The sequence below is a fragment of the Anguilla anguilla genome, chromosome 3, assembly GCF_013347855.1.
Source record: "Anguilla anguilla isolate fAngAng1 chromosome 3, fAngAng1.pri, whole genome shotgun sequence".
Classification (NCBI taxonomy): domain Eukaryota; kingdom Metazoa; phylum Chordata; class Actinopteri; order Anguilliformes; family Anguillidae; genus Anguilla; species Anguilla anguilla.
The window spans coordinates 9,640,084-9,666,340 of record NC_049203.1 but is presented as its reverse complement, the minus strand read 5'-3'; the positions used below and the strand labels follow the sequence as shown (position 1 = coordinate 9,666,340).

At 46.7% G+C, this 26,257-nt stretch overlaps 2 protein-coding genes across 2 annotated transcripts in view; both read right to left on the bottom strand.

Moving 5' to 3' along the window:
- LOC118222512 (protein diaphanous homolog 1-like) overlaps positions 1 to 20,963 on the bottom strand; it is a 60,522-nt gene extending 39,559 nt beyond the window's left edge. The window contains exon 1 of the mRNA XM_035408154.1: positions 20,216 to 20,963. Coding sequence (XP_035264045.1) covers positions 20,216 to 20,320 — 105 coding nt within the window. The 5' untranslated portion in view covers positions 20,321 to 20,963. The remainder of the gene's footprint in view (positions 1 to 20,215) is intronic.
- Positions 20,964 to 23,899: 2,936 nt separating this feature from the next.
- Positions 23,900 to 25,955, bottom strand: LOC118222851 (small integral membrane protein 32-like). The gene is made up of 2 exons (XM_035408747.1): positions 24,793 to 25,955; positions 23,900 to 24,513 (listed from the first exon to the last, which is right to left on the bottom strand). The coding sequence occupies exon 2, from the start codon at positions 24,483 to 24,485 to the stop codon at positions 24,174 to 24,176; it is 312 nt and encodes a 103-aa protein (XP_035264638.1). The 5' UTR covers positions 24,486 to 24,513; positions 24,793 to 25,955; the 3' UTR covers positions 23,900 to 24,173.
- Between the last annotated feature and the right edge of the window lie 302 nt (positions 25,956 to 26,257).

Here is a 26,257-nt window from a genome sequence, read left to right as displayed (position 1 = left end):
GACTTTTCAAAGCAAGCAGCACTGGTTAGCATGCAAGCTGTTTTCAAGGAGAAAATGAGCTTTTCAGAAAAGTACAATTTGAGTGAAAAGGCGTATCATGGCTAAAGCTTTACTAGTTAGAGTATAAAAATCACCACAATGTCCACCCCTTGTGACAGCATATATCGGCAAGTTTACTGCATAACGGTGGTCAGAGACCACATGGGTTTTTAATGACACCCTGAAAAAAAAGGAGGGGGGGGGTGGTGCAGGTTGTATATCACCCAGCACGTAGCAGGCATGTGTATTATCATCACACAAGGGCAACAAATCCTGTGTCCTCCACAAACAGCTGTCCACATGCTCACCCTCCATCCACACCGCCTGGCACGGGAGCAGAACGGAACGCGATGTGGAGATAAAGCTCGTCCGTGATTGGCCGGTGACGTCGAACAGGCCGACTGCGCGGGTCACTCTGACCCCAGTCTAACTCACTCCCCCTCACGGGCCCACACCAGAGGGGCTAAGTCATCCGCCCACAGTGGTGCGGCTGGAAAATCCGGAGAATCGGGCAAAATACTATTTAATAGCCTACTATTTTCCTATATGGAAAATTCGGTGCTGATCTGTTCACGCATGGCATGACCGTTCAGGATAGATTAGGCAAAGCAGGACGTCTACCCTCAGAGGCAATGCAGGACAACTAACATTACGCTAGTTTGCCTTCAAAACAGCCAGATGTTTAGCTGAATGATAGTTTTGGCAGAGATGTAAATCCGACCATTGCAACACAGCTGAACAGTTACAGTTTTAAGATAACTCATAGCTCAATTATATGATCGCAAATACATTGGATAAACAACGGAAGCGTGGCGTATCAGCTGAAAATCGATGCTTGCACGGGGAGTTTGCAAGGAAAATAATTCTGCTAGCTGAGAGTTCCATAAATCTTACCAGGACCTGACCTGGAACATCGGCGGAACGTCTTACAGGGAAAACGGACTCCGGCTCTGTCCACACAACGAGGCCAACACAGAAAACCGGCCAATCACTCACGGGTTAATACGCATGTGTGAAACACACCAGCACGGTTTCTGTTTCGCAAGGGTGATGACACGCTTCAACACTCCATACTACAGGGGGCAGCCTAAACTCCATACACACTGTATTCTTGCGTGAACACCCATGAATGTGTTGAAACCATGAAACTCCTGAGCGATGATGTCATGCCTAGCCAGTGACTTCTCCATAAAACAAACTTTGTGAGAAAGAGTGACTCACGGTCATTGTGCTTTATCTTCTAAATCTCACTGTTGCCGGACTTGTTACCATGGCTCCTACAAAGACCGTTAAACTCAAACCCAACACTGTATGAATTGTTTTCGTGGTGAAGTGGGTTTGGACAGCAGGCCCCTCTCTGACAGAAAGCGGGAGACACGCCCCTACAAGCGAAGCGGTGAACTTCCTGCCCGTGGGGAGCTCATACAGGAAGTCATTACCATGCTGGACCGCAGCACTGGAAGCCACACCCAAGCATGCTAAGCTCATGAGACCACAACACCTCCATTATTCTGCATGGGCCACATGGGACTATCTGGCTATTTTAAGGGTATTGTTGCTAGCTACATTTATAGTGAAAGGGGAGGGGGGGGGGGGGGGGGGAACACATGCACTCTCAGCCTGAACTGGGACCAAACACGTCATAGGCTGTCATCTGAAAGAAATTGTACGAGCCCTTTCAAACCGTATTTTTGACAACATAATTTTCAGTGCTTTTACGGGGTCAAAGTTCACCTGGATTTTCAGCAGCGTAACGGGCGCCAGCCACAGAAGCTCCTCCCCCTGAGCAGCCCAGCACAGGGTCGTAACCCGTACTCCATCTCTGTCATACTGCTTCAGAAGACGGCTCGGACGCAATGGGCGCAGCACTGAAGGGTGATGTTGTGTCAGTTGACATCAGACGGCCGTAGCTTGACTAGCTCAGATATTGTATTATTCAACTTTGATCCCGCCGGTGAATGGAGTTTGACAGAAACGCCGCCCGCAATTTGGCTTGGAGGGATGAGATGTGTCTAGGTGAACCCAAACTTCTCCCCCTTAAAGATGTGACTTGTGAGGTGCTCGTGGGATAATAAAATGGAAATACGTTTCAGGGAGGTGAGCATAAAAATCAAAGGAGGCTCCAGACAAACATGCTATTCAGACATTCCACTTTAATTCTTCAAACATTTTATAACCAAGTAGACACCCTTCGTCCTACAGGCATTGAGAGCTAACTTGTAAGCTACAGTATAACTTGCAGAGAAACTCCCAGAAAACATTGAAAAGTCACTGATGGAAGAGAAAGCAGTTAAGCTGGAGCTCTAAAAACAATTTTGGATGCAACCTGTTGCTAACAGAAAGGGTTTAATGTTAACTTGATGAGCAGCTGGTTAAATTCAAATCTCACTCTTACATTAGAAGTGAAGGAGTGAAGCCAGTTCATTTGTAAATGAAATGCAATTCCAGTTTTATTTTCCATGTTCACAAGTTATGCAAAGAATATTTTTGCAAGATCTATATATAAAGTCCCGAGTTCTCCTTTAAGAAAATAATGACATTACTAGCCTTCCACCAGACAAGAAACTCACACCTTACAGTGGTCTGCGCTCCAAACTCCTCCCCTTTAGGTCCAAACCTTTCAGGCCACGCCTCATTAGGCCCAAACTCTTCTGGGACCCACTCAAGATTACCGAAAATGCTTCTGCAAACTGGCAAACCTGATGTCATAAGATTCGCACGCAGTCATCCCCCGGCTCATTCTCGGACGTGACACAGGGAAGCTCGATCACGGGACTAAATGAAGTTCATTTTCTCCCCCTCCCTCTCCCTCTCTCCCAGTGGTCCGCGCTTTGCCTGAATGAACCGTGTAGTGCATTTTCTGCATGACTGGCTTCATCCTTGGAAGGCTGCCCTCCGTAATGGAAAAAAACAAAACGCGAACGAAGCACCCCATTAGAGCGACATGTCCTCCTCCTCCACCTCCACCTCCACCTCCGCCACCGCCGAACTCATTTCCTTTCATTTACGCTACTCGCAGTCGGGATGGGGGGGGGATAATTAATCGGGTACCTACAGTCATTTGCTGGCTTTTAGGGATAGTGCACAGTCTGCACACCTTGTCCTTCGACGCACACGGTGTTTTGTTTTTTTCTGGCGACGGTCGATGGGCAGAACGGAGGCGGGGTGTGGAGGGAGGGCCGTGTGTGAGAGAGGGAGGACAGTTTCGAGTCCCCGAGTCCCCGGCTGTCTTTGGCGCAAACGGCTCTCACACAGGGAGCGTTCTCAGACTGGTGGGGGGGGGGGGCACAGAGGTCGCGGTAAATGGAGCGTGCGCGCGTGTTAACGCCACTGGGGCGAGGTGAACGGAATGTGCTTTCCCTTTCCCGCAAAGCGCCGCTCAGACTCCAAAGGGGGGCGCCGTCGCTGCGAGGCGGCGTCTGGCGTCCGGGCCGCCGCTCTCCCTCCGTTTCCGGGCGCTCTGAAGGCGAGCTCCTCCATCGACGCGCGTGGCGTGCGTCGGCCATTTTAGAGATGCGGCACGCATCAGGCCGGCCTTCCTCCCCGCCTCTTCGCTTTCTAACGGAAAGGCAAGAACGGGTGAAGGGCCTGTTTGACTTCTGCTGCTACAGGACCGAAACTGCGTCGGCCGGGCACGTTCCCTCTGTAGGGGGATGTGTTTGCAGAACAGCACACACATCCCTGCAGAGGGTCAGACGGAGAGCCAGACACTGGGATTTACAAGACTCCCAGCTCGCCAGAGTCCGTGCGCTACAGCACATCAATACCAACATCCCGCGTTATTAAATTTGGCTCGGCTCATATTCATACGCGGCAGGGACGACCGCACGCCGTTCGACACGCCACACAATCTATAAATAACACTTTGGCTGACAGCCAGCAATAATCCCGAGGAATATAAAAATAATAACAACAGCGTCGTCTCTGCGAGACAGAGAGGGCAATTCTACCTTGGATGCCGGCCAACACCGACTTATGGAAATAAGATTTGCCAGATAACTTGCTCATCTCGCTTGGAAGGTAACCTCCCCTATACTTTGATATACTGCACAGCTGCCAAACGGTGCATTTTGCTCCTTTTAAGAGGGTAAATATGACGGGGGTTGACAGGCGCAAGTTATTAAAAAGTGATGCATTGGTTGATAATCATGAAGACCACAGGCTGCAGTCGCTCGGTGGGTGCGATGAAGAATACTTTCTCTCCCCCTCAGACGCTGTGCTAGCCTGTGACTGTACGCCAGCTGAAGTCCCAACAATGCTTACCACGCCAGAAAATGCTGAAAGTCCCACTGCACCATTTTTCTGCACCACCACCTCTTCCCCTGAAGGTGAATTTAAAGGGGACTTGCCTTTCGCTGGCATCATCAACTGCATCGTTACAGGAGTGTGAGACTGACTAGTCATATGGAAGCTTTGGAGAGTCAATGTTACACGAGCCAATGATCTACACCCTTTTTCCAGCGTAGTCTCAACTACAAGAAATTCACAAGAAATCACAATAGGCACAAAATTGGAAAAGGCACAAAATGCAGGAGGGTTGGCAGGCGTGACGTTGTGATTAGTCAGTCTACAAAGTCCACACTGAACTGTGAATGGTGGTTCTACAAAGAGCGCCGACTTGTGATTGGTGAGTCTGCAGCAGGTCACAGATAAGCGCTTCAGCTCGCTGTCTGCACCGTGACTGAGGGCATCGGACCCGACCCCGAGTTTGCATCCAGAGCAGACGGGAGAGGTGGCGATCACCTCTGCCCGGAAAACCCTCGACACAAACGACTGCAGAAATGACGATCGCAAAGGGGACCGGTTCCATTGAGTGCCCCCTGACACCAATCACAGAAGGCGACGCATCATCATTCTGAGTCGTTAGGGGGATTAGGAGCCGCCGAGGCGCTAAACCGCTCGTTCAGAGAGACGGCGGCTGGAAAAGGCGCATAAAGAGACAGCTGCGTGCTTCACTGACCGACACGGCGGCTCCCGCAGTAACACCTTCTTCCCACTAGAGGGAGAAATTAAAATTGTTTTTTTTTTTAAACTGAACGGTCCCTATTTGGTCATTGGGGAACTTGGCCCTCAAGCTTTGGGCCACCTCTGAGTGACTAAGTCACTTGCTAAGAAAACAGGACTGCAGAAACACAGAAATGGAGAACTTCCGACACCTTCTCACGCCGGGACTTTGACCTGCTGACCCTAACCACCCTGCCCCCCTGCCCCACCGCCCACGAGGCCTGGTGTTTTCCACACCCCAGCGCAGAAGAGCCCGTCACGTCCGATCGTCTCCGAGCACACCGCTCCTCTGCTTTTCGTTACAGGCGGATTACTTCAGAGGTTATGACACTAGTGCGTGGCAGACCGTGAGATGGCGTATCAGAGGATATGAGAGCACGCAGGAGATGATGCACGAGGCCATGAGATGATGCATATGAGAGGGAATATCAGGTTATCGGCTGAAATATATGAAGAGATATGAGATGATATGAAAGGGGGAGGTATGAAATATTGCTGTCAGCGCCCTCATTGTTCTCTATCGAAATGGCCTGTCACAGGCACAAAGGGGTGTGCCAGTCTTGGTAGAAGAAAAAAAAAAAACACATAAAAAGTGGCATTTGGGAGTGAAAGCCGCTTTCTCTGACTAGTGTGGTGCAACTGCAAAATGCAGTCTTTATCTAGCACTGACAAAAGCACTTCCCCATAACCAAGTACCAAATACAACACCTAAGAACCAACTTTAAATAAAGCAAAATGTGTGAAACTGCTGTCTGTTTGCTAGTGACGTTCAGCGCTATTCTCCAGCTAATTATTTTCCAGCACTGACAGAATTTCAGTAAGGGATTCTTTAAAAGACTACACAGGAAGCAGGACAATTTGAAAATGTTGGCTGAGCTTAGAATGGTAGTCTGGGGACGACCGCAGGTCTGCTCGAAGGATGCAGCTCAAAATGTGGACAAAATAAAGACACGTTGCCAGAGCGACTGTGAGAGATAAGTGTGACTGAGCAGCAGGAAGGAAAAGACGGTTTGTGCCATCATCAGAGCAACTGTCACTGCAGCTCAAACAGGAAACAGATGAGGCCTACTCCAGCCCAGTGCATCTCACAGTACAGAGAGCAGGGCAGTACGCTTCTGCACCGGCAGCCAGTGTACAACCCATCCCACAGCACACACACACGCACACAGACAGACAGACAGACACACACACACACAGGCACAGACAGACACACACACACACACACACACACACACAGACAGAGACAGACACACACACACACACAGACACACGCAGGCACACACAGGCACACACAGGCGCAGACACACACACACACACAGACATGCAAGCACACACACACACACAGACAGACACATACACAAAAAACACAGACACAGACACAAAAAAACAGACGCAGGCACACGCACACACACAGACACAGACACACATGTACACGCCCACACACACGCACAAACAAACACAAACACACACACACACACACACACACACACACACTCACTCTCACTCACTCACTCTCCCTCTCTCTGGGCAATCATATCCATACACCAGCTGCCTGCTATAAAGCTGCATATTAAAAATCCTTTCATGAGCGATCACGCTGGTGCCCTTTCTGCAGGAAGGAAGTCCCAGCAGAACCCATTCCCATCACTGGCCCATAACAGCCCGGCCAATAACTCCCTCCCTGACTCTCAGCGCACTGCTATGGAAATGCAAAGGGCAGCAGCTCTCCATTAATCAATGCTAAATCAATCAACTGTGCACAGTCCAGCCACATGCCCAAGCACACACAAGCGCGGTCCCACACGAACACGCTTACCCACAGTATACGCTCACTCACATGCACTCACACAGCCATGTGCGCGCACACACACGTGCGCGCACACACACATGCACGCGCACACACACATGCACGCGCGCACACACACACACACACACACACAGAACGCTGACTGCTGCAGCTTTGCTCTCACACCTTCACACTTTCACCACCCTCACACCACTGCACTCACCCCTTCACCCCCCCCCCCCCCACCCCCACCCCCCAAACCCATCCCACCCCACCCTACTCACTCACTCACTCTGCCACCCATCTCCATGGAAACAGTCTCCCGCGCGCTCCGGGCTCAGTATTCGTATCGCATCATTAGAGTCGAGGGTGGGTTCGAAAGCTTCACGGCCGAGGGTGACGGTGACCGCTCTTCAGAAAACAACATTTGTCCGGGCGCCGTCAGTCCCACAGCCCTAAAAGGTCAAAGGTCGCATGGCATTTCAGCGGAGAGGAGCTGCAGACACAGGGAGGGAGGGGGAGGGGCGGGACATCACCTCCCTCAGCCAATGGACTTATAAGGAAAATGCGCTTGAGGAGCCAAAGGGCACAGGGGTACTAAGTAGGGCCTGGTGATATACCACAATGGTACTTATTGGTAATGTTTAAAAAAAATAAATAACAATCATCATATCTGCATAATCTTTCGTTCGTTTGTTCTTTAATCATACCAGGTGTGGTAGTAAACATTCAAACAGGCCATGTGAAATGCTTCCGGGAAAACAACATCACCACTGATATCTTTTGGCCATTCAGCTTCCATGTGATCGACAGAAACACGTCGCATGAACACAGGGAAGCTGTACGACCTCGCTGCTGATTGGCTGCTTTAGTAACACCCAACAGACATCACAGGTTATGCTCTCTCCCTGAAGCGTTTTCCACGGCCTCTGAAGTTTGGATGTTTACTACGGCATCAGGTACAATTAAAGACTAAAGAAAGGCACCACATGGCGATGGTGATCGTTATCGTTATTGTGCTCCAAAACATACGTGATAATTATCGCTGCGGTTTAAAGGCGGCTGAGGGCGAGCGAAAGGAGAGAGAGAACGCTGGAGAAATGCAGCCCTGTGTCCAGCGCACAGGCCTTCCCGTAAACAGACCGATTAAAACAGATTAAAGTGATTAATGGCTGCTGATTGGAGGGAGCTGAGCCGCAGTTTCCTACTCCTGAGGCCAAGAGGCTGACCCACATCTCCACAGGGATGACCTGCGAGGGGCGGAGTCTGACCCACATCTCCACAGGGATGACCTGCGAGGGGCGGAGTCTACCCCACATCTACACAGGGATGACCTGCGAGGGGCGGAGTCTACCCCATATCTTACACAGAGATGACCTGCGAGGGGCGGAGTCTACCCCATGTCTTACACAGAGATGACCTGCGAGGGGCGGAGTCTGACCGAAATCTTACGCAGAGACAAGCCACAAGGAGGCGGAGTCTACCCCATGTCTTACACAGAGATGACAGGCAAGGGGGCGGAGTCTGTCCCATGTCTTACACAGAGACAAGCCACAAGGAGGCGGAGTCTGCCCCACGTCTTACACACAGACGACCAGCAAGGGGGTAGAGTATGCACACACACACTTCCTCTCTCTCCAGGTCTGAGTACCACCCTGTGTCTGCATGTTCCCCTGCGTGAGATGAGTGCCCCTCTCTCCTGTAGCTGTGGTAACTGTACTCAGATAACCTCCAAGCTACTTGCTGTCCTGAGCTGAATCCCAGCCTCCTGTGCTGTATCTACCCAGTCTGTCAGAACGCAGGCTGGCTCTGAGCACACAGAGAGCCAGCGGCGTCTCAGTTTATCTGCCGATGACTCATCTGCGCAGCCCGCCCCTGGCATTCGATTGGTCCGCCAGTGGGCCAATCTCCCTCAGTCTACTGCCTCTCAGTGAACATCTCCATCAGACGAGTGAAGGTGTGCTTGAAGATGCCCTCCCTCAGGCAGCCTGCTGACGCGTTGACTGGTTGCCGTGGGGATTAGCTCGTCCGCTGCGCGGTCGGACGCTCGAAACCGTCTCCCGAGCGCTCACAGTCCCGTGAGGGCTAATCTGACCCCGCCCTGCAGGAGAGCAGGTAAACAGGAGTGCGTTTCTGCCCGTGGCTATGCTAACCCTTCAGAAGTGTGCAGGAGGGGGCTATTTTAAACAGGGGGGTAATGTCACACAGGCTGCCACCCTCTACCTAGCGCATTTCCATATCGCGCTCCAAGTGTAGACCCAAGCAATGTGTGCAATCGTGCAAGTACCTGTGTGTGTCTGTTTGTGTGGGTAGGTGTGTGTTGGCCTGTGCACACACAGGTGTGTGTGTGTGTGTGCATATGTGTGTGCATTTGTGTGTGTAAGTGTGTGTCAGTCTTTGTGTGAGAGTACACACGTGTGCAGTCCTGCATGCAGTAGGCCTCCTTGAGCAGCTAGTCAAACACGCTACAGCTAGGCTATGACTCAGTCTCCTTTCGCTTCGTACAGATTAACGGCATTTCCTTGAATTCTTCTCAGAATTAGTCCTGTTCTTGATCGTGCTGCTGATCTTTATGCTTCTGGGACACACAGACGTCATTGAGTTAAATGCGCTGTGCTGTTGGAGATAATGCAGTCCAGCTGCGCCGAGAAATGTTTGCTCCCTTGCATGCAGTAGCACAGTAGCGCAGTAATCGCAGGTAAATACAGCGCATCTTCGCATCCTGCAGGTTCCACAGGCAGCGTGTGTCCCCCTGCCACCTCTCACTCCCTCTCTCTTCATTCCTTCACCCTGGTTCTGTTTTGTTTGTGTGTTTGTGTGTTTGAGTGTGTGTGTGTGTGTGTGTGTGTGTGCGCGCGTCAGACAGTGTGCATACACGTGCTGCACTGTGTATGAGGCAGCGTGTGTGTGAGAATGCCTCACTTCCTGAAGCAGTAACTGCAGCTCCCGTGGGCCCAGAAGAGCGAGAGAGAGAAACAGACCTCTTCCTGTCTCAGTTCAGCTGAAAAAGAGAAGCTGCAGAGTTTAAGTGCTAATATACAGTTTCAGTGGTACTGACGTTTCAGTACTGGCTAGGGCGGGGTGCTTCTGAAACAGTATGGTCATGTCAGTATTCACACACAGACACACACACACACACACAAATACACACACTGCACACTAGAAGACTTGGTGAGGCAGGCTATCTGGGCTGGAGTGAAGAACTACCCCACCCTGGTTTCAGAAGGTCAGACTCATCACACGCTCCTCCCACCTGTCCCTGTACACGTCAGGTCAGAGGGCCAAAGAGGGGACCAACCTGAACCCCAGAAGAAAAGGATGAGTGTTTTCTGCCACACACAGAGAAAGAGGAAATTACCACAGTCCCCAGTGACAAAGCCTAAATCATGCAGCGTTTCTGTGTACTGATGGAACCTGAAAAGGGAGAAGAATGAGGAAGTGGACTATTTTAAAACCCTGGAACAAGGTGAGGCATGGTCCCCATGGTGGCAGGTGCCATTGTTAAGGTTCACAATGAGAACGGAGCCAAGTGGCCCTGTGCGGGGAATACCAGTGAAAACAGCCCGGCTAAGCAAAAGCCAACCACTTCCTGTTCCCCAGGCACTCCACTTCCTGCCATAGCTAACTGTTCATGTGATTTTCTTCAGTCACACTAGTCACTCAGTCAAAATTATTAATTCTTTTTCTCCCATCCACATTTTTTTCCACAGTCTCTCAAAGAACATAGAGCACATGCACGTATACACAAATGCAGAAAAGTACACGCAAATGCACACACATATGCAAACACAGGCACGCGTACACACACACACACGTCATATACAGAGACAAACAAACATCTCAAAGACGGTGAGTGCAAAATCTTTCTCCCTTGCAGCAAACATATATTCCAGTCGCTTAGCAACACGCTATAGCCAAGAAGCCGAGATGCAGAACCCACATGTTGATGAGGTGAAAAAAGCCGTTTATATCAAAAAGGCCATACATCTGACAGACCACATAGACCAGCTTCTCACAGACCAGAGACCAGCTTCTAACAGACCATACAGAGACCAGCCTCTCACAGACCATATAGAGACCAGCTTCTGACAGACCATACAGAGACCAGCCTCTCACAGACCATACAGAGACCAGGTTCTCACAGACCAGCTTAACAGACATAATGCACAACTATTGACTGACAGATCATAGGGAGACCAGCCACAGAGTTCACAGAGACTGACCCCTGACCCCACATTCCAGAGGACACAGGAATTACATTCATACAGCTCTCAGACACACACACACACACACACACACACACACACACGCTCCAGATGCATCCAGAGCTCCAGTTAGACTATAAGAGGATTTACAGGACTCTCACTGCAGCCTTAATGAGTCATTGTTCTTTTCCCTTTGGCCCCGGTAGTCCTTGTGAGTTTGTATGGCCTCTCTGTGACACTCTGGAGATATGGGGCACGATGTGGGAAGAATTCTCCTTGTCTTCGTAATACATACACACACACACACACACACACGCAACCTTTAAAAAACCGTTTCAGAAATCTGCACTTTCCAAATGCAAGCCATGGAAATGTCTGCTTTCTGTCATGCAGTTTCACATGCAGTTTAAACCAACTGACAAAATTAGAAGTTATTAAAAAACAGACACGCAATGCGGTTGGACTTTAATAAGCATTTTCAATCACAATAATACACGCCAATACAAAAATAACTTGACTTGGCCAAGCTGTTTATCATCTGAAAAACAATAAATGACAAACTGTGAAGCCTCAAGACATGAATTAAATGACGACGCATTTTAAGCTGGTTAGCGTGCCAAGAATCCTCACTGGTGGCTAGCTCTCGCACAAGGACTCATAGCATTAGATTACAAAATCACATCCCCTTCGCTCCGCCCACATGTTCAAGTTTCATCTAATTGGAGGCGTCCGTTTTGTTTACATGCTCACTGTCAACACCCAAAAGTATGAAACTTGAAATCAGCTTGTCAGTCAACACAATTGCCATTGTCGTGCCTTATTAAATGTGCCGGATTTTGTGTGCGTTTTGTATGTCATATCAATCCATCAGTTTCCCGGGTGATTACAACATTTGGAATATAGCCTAACAAATCTAGCACAGGCTCTGCAAATCATGCCAGAGCTTCCAACTCAACGCTGAATTTAATGTCACGATCAATATACTAAATACCAGCATTTTCACATACTAAGATTTTCAGTAGGCAGAATGTTTTTTATTTCCTGCAGGGAGAATGCATAATTATGCACTAATGCAGCCTGAGTTCACATACTGTGAGAGTAGTACGGAGCCTGGTTAACTTGAACGCACCCTTTCCTGGGCTGAAGCAGAGCAGGTACGGTATGCGCTGCTGCAGACCGCCAGTAAAAACCCCCTGATAACGCAGCTCAGACTGAACGCAGCTCAGACTGAACGCTGCTCAGACTGAACGCCGCGGCGTCCGCGCCGCACGCTAGCGAGGAGCGCTCCGCCAGCAGAGATGCGCGGGAGAAGCGCGTTTCTTTCCGCGTTTTAGGCTCGGCCGCCGTGCTCGTCCTGGGGGAGGGGCGGTGTGTAACCCCCTCAGTCTCTCACCACCGCTCATTAACCCACCCGCCCATCAACACACCCCTGTGCGTTTCCAGCTCGCCTCTCCGTTCCCCCGTCTCTTCTCTTCCCCAATCCCAGGCACCTCTCCCTCTCTCCCTGCTTCTGGCCGTCGTTCAGGGAACGCTCTTACTGCTTAACAGAAAACGGCGGCTCTCCTCTCGACGCGTTTGCGGGCCTGTGCCGCTGAAGGGTCAGCCGCGTGCCGCTCGACGCGGGAAATAGGCTAACGCTGAGCGGGGAATCAACGACGAGGAGCGGGAACGAGAAGCGTCACGGCTGCTCGATCCGCTCGCAGCGAGCGCCTCTCTCGCCAGAGGCAGCCGTCCCCTTTCATCAGAGCCGCCATGCGGCGGCGTCCGAGACATCAGGCCAAGGTACAGTTTTAGCGTGCGCGCGTCTCAAACAGCGCCAACCTCACAATGGGGAACAGCAGCACCGAATTAGGGAAAAAATCATAATGAGAGAATCAGGCTGTGGTGTGGGGATGGCTGGTTTAAGCAGCCACACCTGCCCTGGGTCAAGCTAATTAGACCTGGCCAATTGGATAATTGGTTAATAATTAGATAATTGGCCAGGCTAATTGGACCCAGGAACAGGAGTGGCTGCACCTGTGCGTAGTGAGGTAATCACTGCGCACAGGTTAAATCTGCCATCCCCACCCACACAAGGGGGCCTCTCTGTCATGACAGTGTTTAAGATCTGCTCCTTTGGCTGTACCATCTTGCCAAACCCTTGCAAATAAATGTGGACTATTTGAACATCTTCTCCCTGTGTCTCTGTGCTGGAGGGCCCCAAGGAAAGCCACTTCGGTGGCCTGTGGCAGGCGTGTTTGCCACACAGGCGTTCCCACCAACATAAGCAGTGCCTTCGGTAAAGCAAATATCAGAAAATCTAAAATCCCAAAGATCACGTCAAATCATTCCGCAGATTCCCTCAGCAGATCTCTCTGAATCTCTCAGCAGAGAGCCCAGAATCTCAGCAGATCTCTCTGAATCTCTCAGCAGAAAGCCCAGAATCTCAGCAGATCTCTCTGAATCTCTCAGCAGAAAGCCCAGAATCTCAGCAGATCTCTCTGAATCTCTCAGCAGAGAGCCCAGAATCTCAGCAGATCACTTTGAATCTCTCAGCAGAATGCAGCAGAATCTCAGCAGATCACTCTGAATCTCTCAGCAGAGAGTCCAGAATCTCAGCAGATCTCCATGTGAGCCGCAGAGTTTGAAAGCCACAGTCGCGTGTCACGGCAGACAGGTCTGACAGCCCATCACTGTGCACGCACACCGGATGGCTGTTTAAGCAGGAGCCGCAGGCCTCTCCAACCACACAGCCAGGAAGCTCTCCGATTGGTCGAAGTTCAAGTCGGCTGACAGCAGACACTTTCTCAGAATAAGGCTCAAAATTGTTGCTGCTCTGTTTATAATACATGTAGCGCATTTTGTAATCAGCTTTTTGCCCCATTAATCAATGTCATCCAGCCAGCAGCAGATGGAGCTCCCCCTCTGAGCCAGGTTCTGCTCAAGGTTTCTTCCTGTTACCAGTCAGGGTGTTTTCCATTGCCACTGTCACTCTAGGCCTGCTCTGGGGGGTTTCAGGCCTGGATCTCTGCAAAGCTCTGTGTGATAAATGCCCTTTGTTCAAAAGCACTATACAAATAAAATAGAATCGAAATTAAAACTGATATACAAGGTTGGAATGAGGTGAAACACAACTGATTTACAAGGTTGGAATCCCTTCATAAATGAAACTACCATAAATGAACAGTAGCCTGTTCATTTTTATGATGTTCTGTACAGTAGTTTCGGACTATACCATAAAAATATTTAATGCAAAAGAGCATTTAGGGGCCCCCGTCCTCCCTGGGCTTTGCTGTCCTGGGACAAACAGCGGCCTCACCTGAGGCTTCCCACACCAGCAGGGGCTGCTGAGTGACCCTGCTCCGGCCTTGCTTACACGGAGTGGGGGAGGGGGGCGGGGGGGTCCACAGGGAGCAAACCAGCCAGTACAGAATCCCCCCGCATCCCCCACATACCCCCACCCGACTCCATTCTGAGAATTCTCAGAAGAACACTCTGGTGATTGTAGGTTTCCTCTGGCAAATTACTGGCTGAGAGCAAAAGAGAGAGGGGGGGGATTAGAAAGATTTTAGTGAGATAATTCCACCCTCCCTCATTGGGTGAATTCCAGAGGCCCACACTCACTCGTCCAGCAGGAAGCGGAAGGCAGCACTGAAGCACTGACCTGAGATCAGTCAGTAAAATAGAGCTACTGAGGACAGGAGGCAAAAACATGCCGAGCAGCTGATCTGAGAAAACAAAAAAAGCAAAAATTTTCCTATTTACTTCATGGCTCCGCCTCCAGCAGAGTCAGCGAAACACATGCATGTCTCTACAGCCCTGACCTGGGTTTGCCATATCCAAGTGGGCCCGTGGGACTAAACTGAACACTGTGTCCATTATGAACGGCTTAACTCATTTTCTAACCACTTGTTTTCAGGCTTTATGAACCTGTAATTGAAAATAAGATTAGTTACGTTTCGACCATCTGTGTTCGACATTCAGGGTGTGTGTGTGTGTGTGTATGTGTGTGATAAACACTGTCATTGGTCAGGGTGCTGCTAAGATAATGGAGGGATTTCTCCATTTATGATAACGTTTTGAGAGGTTGGGGTACACGGGGTTCTCCCAAAATTCAGGGTGAAAAAAGCAAACCAAAAACAAAAAAAACTAGTACACAGTCGGTGCCCTTTGAGTCCTGTCACAAGATTTGTGAAACTGCTTCACAAGTGATTTGCTGGTTTCTTGGCTTAACACAAATGTGTTTGTGGGTTTTTCCACTCAACTTAAACCAAGTAAAAATTCCATTGTTAGTCAAGCTGTTTTGAGCAATTCTGGGTCAGTCAGGCTCTTGGAGCATTGGTCCTGTAGTCTGACATAAACTGGGGTAGGTTGTAACACACACACATACATACACACACACACACATGCGCGCGCACACACACACACACACACACACACACACACACACACACACACACGAACATCACAGGGATGAACGCCTATTTACTATCAATATGTTTTTTGGACACACAGGCCAGGGCTTCCATTCTTTGTTTGTGCAGTTGTTGTGCCACCGTCAAAGCAAACAGCCAGAGGGGAGATGAGGTTGAGCAGGTAAATAAACTCTGGATACAAACATAAGCCTGGAGCTCCCTCGCCCACCACCCCCACCCGCCCGCCACCCCCACCCCCTCACCCAGTCCCCCTCTGACCTCTCCAGCAACCACACTCGGTGCATCTCACCCAAAAACCACTTCTCAGGGAGGAATGCACCTTCAGTCTCCTTGTGTTTACCAGAAGGTACAACAGTTCATGTTTGTTTTGCGCAGTATGAACCAGAACCAGATAAACCTTTGTTATATGTGGACAATTCCCGCGGGAAAACAAGTGAAACACAAAGGCCTGCGAATTCCATGAAAGCACCGTGAAAATAGTTCCTTGTCCTCTCTTCAACAGGTGAAACAAAATGGCGCCCATTATTGACGGTTTCCCACTACAGAGCTACGAGTCTGTAGAGCACAGGCCGAGAGGATGCCAGGGAAAATGCCCGGCTCTCGAGCATAGGTAAACTGAAGTGCTGCCCATCAGCATGGCTCTCCTGGGGCTCTTTCACACCCCCCCTGTCCCAGGGGGTGTATGGATAACGACCCGACAGAACAGCCAAAAGCCTCAGGAGACGCCTGGCCAATCGCCACCTGAATCTCTTTCCACAGACACCCTCTCGGTGTGATTAAGGAGCTGAGCTCGGCACCTGAGGGTTGCATGTTTGATTCCCTGGTGAGGCAATTACATTGGAGACCTTAAACTGAACTGCTTGAGCAAATAGCAGCTGCATAAACGGAGTCTGAGCTATGGAAGCTGATGAGGACAGGAGTTTGCCCTATAATAATACTAATAATAATAATAATAATAATAATAATTCCAGTTTGTCTCACAGTACCACATAAGCTTTATTTGGTTAACATTTAGATAGGGACACTCCTATTTCTACTCTACCCCAGGGCTAATATGTATAATAATCTTTGTAAAATAATGTACTAAATCTGTACCTTTTCCCGAAATAGAAAATTACGATCACATCCAGAGACCCAGGCTAGACTTTTAATGAAAACATTAAAACAGTTCTACGTTACCAGCCTGCTAAACTTAGCATGTTTTATAAATCAAGTCTTGCAGGGCCAAGCTAATTAGCGCTGAGTAAAGTTGGAGGGGAGCTCATAGAAAACAATTATTTCTGGTCGACAAGCTTTTATGAGCTCTCAGTTCAATGAAGAGCAGTACTAAGGAGCAGGTATGTTTACCAAGCATTTCTCTCTGAGCTGCTGGTTATCAGTAAAAATTAAGATTTCTGCAATGATGCCAGGTGGTCTAGAAGGAGAAAATCTAAAGAAAAATACAAACCCTTAACTTATGTTTTCCTTACTTACTGGGCATTAGAAATGTAATTGAAATGAAATTATATAATTTAATTTTATATAATTAAAATGAAATTTAATTATAATAAAAAATTTAATCACTGCCACTACCATTAGCCTACCATGCGTAATGTTCTCAGTGCGTGTACAAAAAAATGTAGGCCTACAGTTTGTTTACCCAGGAGAAACAATGAGTGTCATTTTATGCAAAATCACAACCTATACACCATTAGGAACGTAATTTAATTGGCCCAAATGTTTGTCAGTTGTCACTATAATCGCTTGCCACTGACATCAATTATTCCTCCGAAGAATCGCTAAGTAAACAATGGACATTCTATCAATGTTTCTCCGAGTTAGCACGTTTTGGGACTAAAAGCTACTAAAGATTTTGTTCACTGGATCCTTGCCATGATAAGGATACCAACTTTACTGCGATTTGTGTCATCTGTGGATTTCAAAAACACACAAGAAGGAGAAGACAAGAACACAAGAACCCCCCAAGCCTGTTTTGTCTTCCCCACACGTTACAAACTGAAAAAAACCATTGTTGCTAAAACATCGACACCATAAAATAGTTCACAGAGATAGAACCGTGAGATAACACTTTTTAACAGTTTCAAACATATAGGCCTACTGTGTGTGTGACCAGATCAATTGAAAACCACAATAAAAAACAGAATGAATACAAATGGGCTGGAGCGATTCAAGGGGTTAAAAACCATCAGTTTTCAACAGCCTATATGTAATATAATGAAGCTGGTTTCAAAATCGAGATTTGTTATTGAAGACGATTTTAATCTCAGACACGTGGTACAACAAATTCCAGCAAAACTGCCCTCAGTGGGACCAGAGGGTAAGTAGATAACCGAGTAGTTGGATAAACCGGCAAAATTTAAATAGGCATGGGTAGCTGGCGTGATTTCAAAATGGGAATATGCAAACCTCAATTCCTTCAACGAACATGTTGTTCCCATTTTTCTTGTTTTGACGGCATGGTGAATACAGAACAGTGATCCTCACTCCTGGCTCTGGAGAGCCACAGAGTCAGCCAGATTTTGTTTTCATCCTTAAAACCCGCAGCCAATCCAGACCCAAGATACCGGGCTGCTCGAATTAGCTGTGTAATCAATTCCTTTAATCGATCTATTGCTCCACTGCTCAAGTACTGAGTAACAAAAAAACCCAACAGACTCTGTGGTTCTCCCAGACCAGGACTAAGGACATAAAAAAATCAATCGCATATGGCTGGGGAGGCCCTGTAGGCCGAGCCTGTACCAAGAGTGCAAATATGTACTGTTAATGTACTGCACAAGGGCATAAAAAGTAGGCACAAGCACATAAAAGTAGGCACTTAGCCAGACTGCTAAACTTCATAATAAATTGAAAATAAACGTTTAAATGACGGCATAAATAAACAGGTAGGCCTCAGGCAAGGGGCTGGAGCCTATCCCAGCATGCAGTGGGTGAGAGGCAGGAGTACACACTGGACATTCTCATTTGTGGTACCTGCACATCGATGCTCCACAGTGAAGTTTAGCTTTCCAAAAAGAACAATGTTGTCCTGGTTACCTGCCGGAAAAGACTGCTGACACATTAAGGATAAATTATCCCACTGACTGTGCCGGTATAATCACAAAATATCAGATGGCCAGCGCTTCAGATTATCACGAAGTGCAAAGTCACGTCTCAGTTTCAGCGCTAAATGCAGCACAGGCACGGATCGCATGGCTTTCGCCGCATAAGCTGTGTGAATCCGCCACCTCGCTGAAATAGATCGCAGTAAGGTGCTAACCATGGGAACGAGCCCTGCCCTGGTTCAACACCTCTGCCTGTAATATCTACCATAGGAATCGCCAGCTCCCCACAGAGGTGCATAGCTCCTGCAGATGGAAAGTGGCTCTAACAAGTAAGGGTTCAAAAGGGCACCTTCTCAGACTAACTCCAGAACTAACAGCTGCTAGAAAACCGTAATTCATCATATAGGCTGCACATCAAATACAATTACAAACAATTATAAAAAGCTGTTTTAAAAATGATAAACAAAAAAACATCCCCCAAGGAAATTTTCCCACGTATTTTGCGTCAAATTATCTGGGAAACACACTCGTGAGAAGTGTCTGACGGTTATCCTCATGTCAGTAAAGGAGAAGTGACAACAGCACAGCTGAAAACACAGCGGGGTATTCCAGATGGACATCCACCGCACTCCTGATAACAGCAGTATGCAAGAATGGCTCCCCGCGTTAGGGAGGGCCATTTGGGAGTGCTGTTTCAAAACCAGGTGTGCGCTGTGCGTGGGTGTCCTCCAGTTACAATTTGTCTGGAATATCATATTTCTTTTTGCCAGCCGGGGGTTAGATTACGGCACATGGATATCTCCAATTCAACACTGTTGATACAGACCTCGTGCTTGCGGTCAAACCGTCAGGAACTGCAGCAAGGGTGACCAATGACGACACAACACCATCGATACTTTTAAATTCCAAAGCATTCATGAAATTGTAAAATGTTGAAAGGTTGGCCTATGCTTTGTAGCAGCCCAAAATGTATTTTGAAAAAAACCACAAAAAAAACACTTATTTCTAACATATATAATACCTGATGAATAACACAAATATTAACTAAAGATTCTGGGAATAGCCCGTGGGCTATAATACAGACCAAAATATGTGTGAGCTACACTATGTTACCTTAAAAAGAACATGAAGTGGCACAATAACATTGAAAATTAAATGCACAAGCTTATAGTGTAAACTTCGTTAGGACAACCTGTTGAAACCGGGTTTTTTTCCCGTTTTCGTAGGTAGATACAAAGTGCAGTAGGCTACCGCTTGTCAAACTTTTGTTGGCAAGATTATTTGTTAAGCAGCTAGCTAACGGTCTAGCTACAACATCTTTCCCGTGTTTTCACATAAGAGCATGCTAGTTTAAAACTAAGCTTGCTGAAATGTCTCCGCGCTGAACTTCCTCATTTCTGAAACCGAGCCAGCATCTAACCTTAGCTCTAGACAGCATTTATACATTTAAGAACTTCTACATATTCAGTTGAAAGTTATAACTATACCGGTGGTTTTTCTTTACAATATCAAAGTACACTACAAAAAAGTCAAATGGGATGATGTTTTGACTGATAGATTAGTACAGTAACATTAACTTGTAGAGTGTACGGTGCTCGAGTTTCACAATACCCATCTGTTGGACCACGTTATACCGCCTGCGATAGAAAATTTAAACTTGCGAACTCGGAACAAACGAACATCAACTGTAAAGAAAATTATTAGACACGGGCAATAAATACGTACGAATTTCTTTTTTCCGTCCCCATCTTCTAGATGTTTCTTGGACTTTTTATCCTTTCCACTCTTCGACACCCCGGCAGATGCCGAGTTCCCGGAGTGCGGTTCCATTCTGCCGCTGTAATCCCACTGAGACAGGGCAACAAACACTCAACCCGAAGCAATCTTCGCCTGATAATCCCCAGTCTTCTTACGCGTTTGAAAATGACGAAAATGTGTTTTTCTTTGTATCCCTTCCTGCGGGGAAAACTCAGACGTGAGACCCCAAGGCCTGAGTTCAGGCTGCCGGGTTGCAAAGTACTCTGGTGCCCGTCTCCTCCGCTCCGACTTAAAAAGGGAGGGAAATTTAAAAATGAACCCTCACAATAAAGGAAACGATATCCACACTGTTTCCTCCTGTTTGTCTCCTGTTTTAGTTCATTTAGACGATTTATTTCCACTCTCTGCTAAATTAACACATTATCAAAGCTCGATGATATCTTGCTGGTAATCCGCGCAAGTTCGATTACTTCTCAAACACGACACTCGCTGCGACTGAGTGATTGTGAAATCGCCCCTGCTCGTTAGTGCAACAAGTTGGTTATTGTGCTGTTTGCGTAGTCTATAGTCACTCATCCCGCTTTTAATTTATATAACTACTATCGTCAAAGTAAGTTTCCATAATTTCTATGGGTGAGTTTTTTTTTTCCGAGTCCTCCTGTTTACAGGTCTAGAACACGGCTTCCTGTCTAGGACAGGTTAGAGCTGTCGAGGGAGGGACTAAGCGCAAAGCTTCACCTGAAAGCAGGAAGGACCGAGCTGAGCAGGGCGAAACCGGGGAGAAAGTTGGACTGTCAGCCCGGGCTGCTATGCTTGTTGCCAAAGCATATATGCTCCATATATTACTCATTTTGGTCAAAGTTATTAAATTAATCTTGGAGAAAGTTGGGACATTGCTTTACCCTCGGTTGGTTACCTTTACAATTTGATTTGTTTTTAGTGTTGGCTAGTTTTCCTGAAAGGTGAAAGAGCTCCATCCAGTGGCTGTTTCAATTACAGCGCGCGCCGCTGTTTCCAAGGCCAATGCTCATGCTTTCATTTGGATATTAATAATCAATATTTTAAAAATCCAATGAGAAAATCCTGGGTTTTCACAATGTCACATATTTGTATTTGCATAATCAATATAATGTTTTTCTGAAGGTCGGACGACAGATAATACAATCTCAATATTTCAATAAACAATAATGGTAGCACGGTGTGCAGTAGGCCTAGCCTACTTAGTAGCCGAGGCTAAGTGAAATCGAGTGTTACGATCTTTCAAGTGGCGAAAAAGCCTACACAGCGTGGACGCTTGAAGTGGCTGCTAAGAGATAAGCCTACTTCTGAAAACTAAAAGTGAAATGTTTATTGGACATGCCTTGAGCGTTTATGCTTTTGCACTCTTGATTTGCTTTTACATTTATTGCAGCCTGCATCATAGCCGACACCCGTTTCCCGCTGTAACAAGCTGAATACCGATTTAAACGGTTGGATAGTTTGCTAGAGCAAGTAGTATTGTTTCTTGTTTAATCGAGGACGTTATTTAGAACTCCCACGTTTGTCACAGGCGTAGTTGTTCCAACCACTTGCCACTATTTTGCCTTACTGTTACTCTCCGTAAATAAATATAGTTACCATAAAGTGTCTTCCCCAAATGTGCTGACTAATACAAACCCAGATTCCTCGGGCTGCGTCCCAGCGGACGCGATTTAGTGTTATTATCTTCATAACGCTCTCTGTGATTTCGACAGCTTTCCCCCTCCCACTCCTCCACACAAGATCACAAATCCTTAGAAGTATTTAGGCTTCCGAGTCACCACTTACATTGCCCAGCACATCTCTGTTGTCCCTCTATCTCACAATTCCAGCTGTGGCAGTTTCACCGGATTGGTTTTACTTCTCGCATAATTGTCAGCGGCAGAAGTTTCCTACTATGGGTATACACACACTGCCGTCAGATCCCTGAACCGACGCAAGTATGAATTTATAGGATTAGGCTCAAAGTGTAAAAACCGCCCCTCCCACTCAAAAAACAACAACAACAACAACAACAACAAAAAAACTTACCTTGTGCTGTTTTTTTTAACAGGGCAAGTGGATGATTTTGCAAGGTTCTAATATAATTATTTTAGCCAATACAATCAATCATAAATAGAAAGATGATAATGTAGATCGTAAATATCCATGCATGTTTTAAGCTGTGGACATTGAAAAAAACAAGCATTTTAATCACAAATAAGTCACTGCACAGGAACATTCCTTTTAATAATAGACACCACCTTCACACATTATTTAATGAAGTCCCGTTTGAAAACCCAGATTGTGCTATTTGCATGTTTCCCCTGAGTTTTCTGTAAAGCCTGTGTCTACTGTATATTTGTACCAAGCCGTGTTAACATGTTCATGAGATTGCATTGTATCAGGGAACATTACAGCACAAATACAGTATGTCAGTTATCACAAAATATCCCTAGGATGCAAACTTGCAATGTGTGGATTCAGTGAGAATTAAGGTATTGATGTGACATTTTGCTGACAAAGCACATGTATTTGTTCCTTATGAAAAAATGTAGCCAACTTTAAGACTCTAGGGATGAAGAGCTAATGCCATCAACATTCATTTCAAAATAGAGGTAGATATGTGGATGGTGTGAGTAAGAAAATCTCTGTTGACTGGAATTGCAGGTGTCTAATAGACAGAGTTAATACTCCTGTTGTGGTCTGTCACACTTGACTGGTTCACCAAAGAGGTACCCATCAAAATTAATGATGCTGAGGTATCACTCTCAGGTAACAGTGCAGCATGTGGCAGTGAACATCCGGTAGTTTATTAAACCACAGCTCCCTTAAGCTGTATGAAACAGACAGACATCGTAGGAGCTCACGCTGAGGAACATACTCTCTATTGGCTCCCTGTCTAACCACCAAAGATGAGACCCAGTTTGAGATTTGCAATCAAATGCCTCATGTGGTTTTATTTGTTTGTTTTTGGTGGTGATGGTGGTGTGTGTGTGTGTGTGTGTGTTTGGGGGGGGGGGGGGGGGGGGGGGGGGGGGGGGGGGGTGGTGGAGCTTATTTAAGGTGATAAAGGAACTTTTTTATCAGATCCATTGGCTGTTACTCTAACTTTTGAATCCAACAGAATGTGTTGCCGTTAAAATTTAAAATGCTTTCCACAAAATCGACAATTCTTTTGAGGGCCCAGGGAATAGCCTCTACTCTCTCTGTCTGAAACAGCTAGGGGTAATAAGGGGTGTTCCACGTTCTATATGGTGTTCACGTATTTCCAATTAAAGAGATCTGAGTTCATTTCCTGAGCCCCACCAGCAAAGGAAAGTAAAATGTGATGAAATGTGAGTGGAAGACCTCAACAAACCCATAGAAGTGACGGCGTCTATAACCATAAAATTAAAACCATGCATTCCAGAATGCAAAGCCTATGCCGGGGAATTTCACTTTGCAATACTGATGTATATGAACCGTTTCTTAATTTAAAAATAGAATTTCATCATAAGAAAATGGTAAAGAATAATTAAATACTCATTAAAGTATATGGCAAGCAAATGTTTCTAATTTTAAAATGGATTCTTCAACCGAGGCACAAACCTTATTTTACGGATTGCACATCAAATATAATGTTTTGTTCTGTAAAGGTACGGGCAGATAAAATTACCTTTGAAATTTAATGACAAAGTCATTGCAGAGATCAAACATGCACTAAACTGCTCAGCAGTATATCCAACTTCGTGAATATAACACATATTCAAATCAAATGCTATAATAGCTTTTCAAATGATTTATGTACAATCACAATAACATTAAGTTCATCTCAGAAAATACTGCATATATTGTACTGCACCTTATACAAAATAAACACATTCCACAGATTTGGAAGCTCGGCCATTGACTGGCGTTTGTTTAGACGCCATTGTCCGAACTCAATTCACTTGTAGGAGCTTCTCGCCTCTCGCAAGGACCTATCATATGGCATTGACGCGAAGAAGGAGTTCTTAAGCTGACAGTTAATGTAAAACACGATTATTAGCACCAACAAAAACAACAAGAGGAAAATGACTATGTATGTGGCCAAATCCGGTTTACTGAGCTCTCCTTCACGCAGTCCCCTGCCCGTTGGCCTCAGTAGGGCGGCCGCGCTCACGGGCCCATGAGAGATATTTAGCGATGGTGTATGTGTCTGGGTCATCAGTTCAAGCCCAGAGGCAGCGGTGGAGTTCAGTATTATCTGCCTCAACATTCCTCTTCTTGTTTTCTTCAATATTCCGCTGAAATTAGAACGTGGATACGATTAGAATCACTGCTCTTCGAGCAAATAACAATTAAGAACGTCAAAAAAGATCATAACGCTCACTTATATTTATAATTAAGCCAAAAGCAAAGACCCTCAACTACTCAATAAGGCCAATTATATTTATATAAATATAGGCAACGCTATGGACCCCTGCTCCCATATTTAGCTACACACATTACGCATTAAAAAAAATTTTTTTTGCACGTGTTAGTCTTTAAATCGCCCGATCATATGATACTATACCGTTACTCACTTTCAGAGCGGTGTAGACAGAGCACCGCAGGTAAGGCTGAGTAGACTACGTGAATTCCTGTGTCTGCATTCCTCAAATGCTCAACCGCCTCGCCGCCCTCTCCGTTAAGGAAGTGCGCACCTGTCAATGGGGTGCGCTTTAACCTGCAATAAACCCTTAAAACATTTAAGTCCAATTATAGCCTGAGCAGGAGAGAGTTCCATTTATCCGTTGTGTAGAAATTGTGCTTTCCGTCAAGACGTTCCACATTGACGTGCTTTCAACGACAAGAATGAATTCAACAGGGTTCACGATGGAAAAAAAAAAAAAACTTTTATAAAACAAATATGTATCCGAAGATTTTTCTTGTTTTAAAAGCGCGAAATGTTAAAGTTAAAACACCGTTACAGAGTTGTCTCACTTTAAACCTTCCACTGGAGGGATGTGATGAAAATTGTGCGTTTCATTTTTGTCCGTCTTTCCAATTACAAATAAATCCCAGCGGATCTTTTTCAACGGGTTTCTGTTTTCCATTAATAAGAAATAAAAACACCTGTCAGAAATGTTGTCATTTGCGGCACGGGAGAAATTCCAGGTGTTGTTCAAATTAATTTCAAGAACATTTACTCGTGCGCACATTCCCGACTGAAACCTGCCGAGACTATACTGTTGCATCGAAACAATTGCACATCGTTTATTTAGAATGGAGCTCAGAAATGAGGAATAACGCACTCCCCTTCTCCTTGCTTTCCGTATGTCCTCGTTCCGTCGCGTTTTATATCCAGTGAAAGTCGATACACCGCGCCTGGTTTTTGCTCGTCAGTTGCCGACCGAAGAAATCGATCCAGTTCAAATCCTTAGAAAAAAGACTTGACACGCTCCAGGTTGCTGCTCTCAGAACCGCTACCAGCGAGGTGGAGGTGGAGGATAAATTCGGGCAGCTCGCACGAGGCTTCACTGCGTGGAGTCATCGAGCACGGACGTGTTAAAACATGTGACGCCTTTCTTTCGCTGCAGCTCTTCATTTGAAACGAGGTGACTGGAACAGTTTCAGGGCAGTGCAGAATGTCTCAGGGGAGTAGGGAAAGGTGAATGCGAGTCCCGCGGTTAAAGGGGCGGCTTTGTCAGTAAACACGTCGCTGCGAGACCGACACCTCAGGGGAAACATTTTGGCTGTGATCACAAAATTTTCTCTTTGAACGAGGCATTTCCTCTGTCGTTTAAAGCCCCCCCCCCCCCCCCCCCCCCCCCCATACACACACACTCTCTCACTAAAATATGCATGGACACAAATACATAAACAATAAGAACAAATACATACTTTTACACAAACAGACAAACAGACACACATTGTTTGGCATAAGAAACACTGAATAACATCTTAGACCTGGTAATTAGTTATGATGGCTAGTTATGAAAATCCACTGTGCCTAAATTTCAGCTTCATGTGAAAGCTGACTCAGTACTCAGTGTCTCCTTTCAATAG

What these genes read in the sequence shown, in the direction of transcription:
- LOC118222851 (XM_035408747.1), bottom strand. Translation starts at nt 24,485, where the DNA reads ATGTTGAGGCAGATAATACTGAACTCCACCGCTGCCTCTGGGCTTGAA.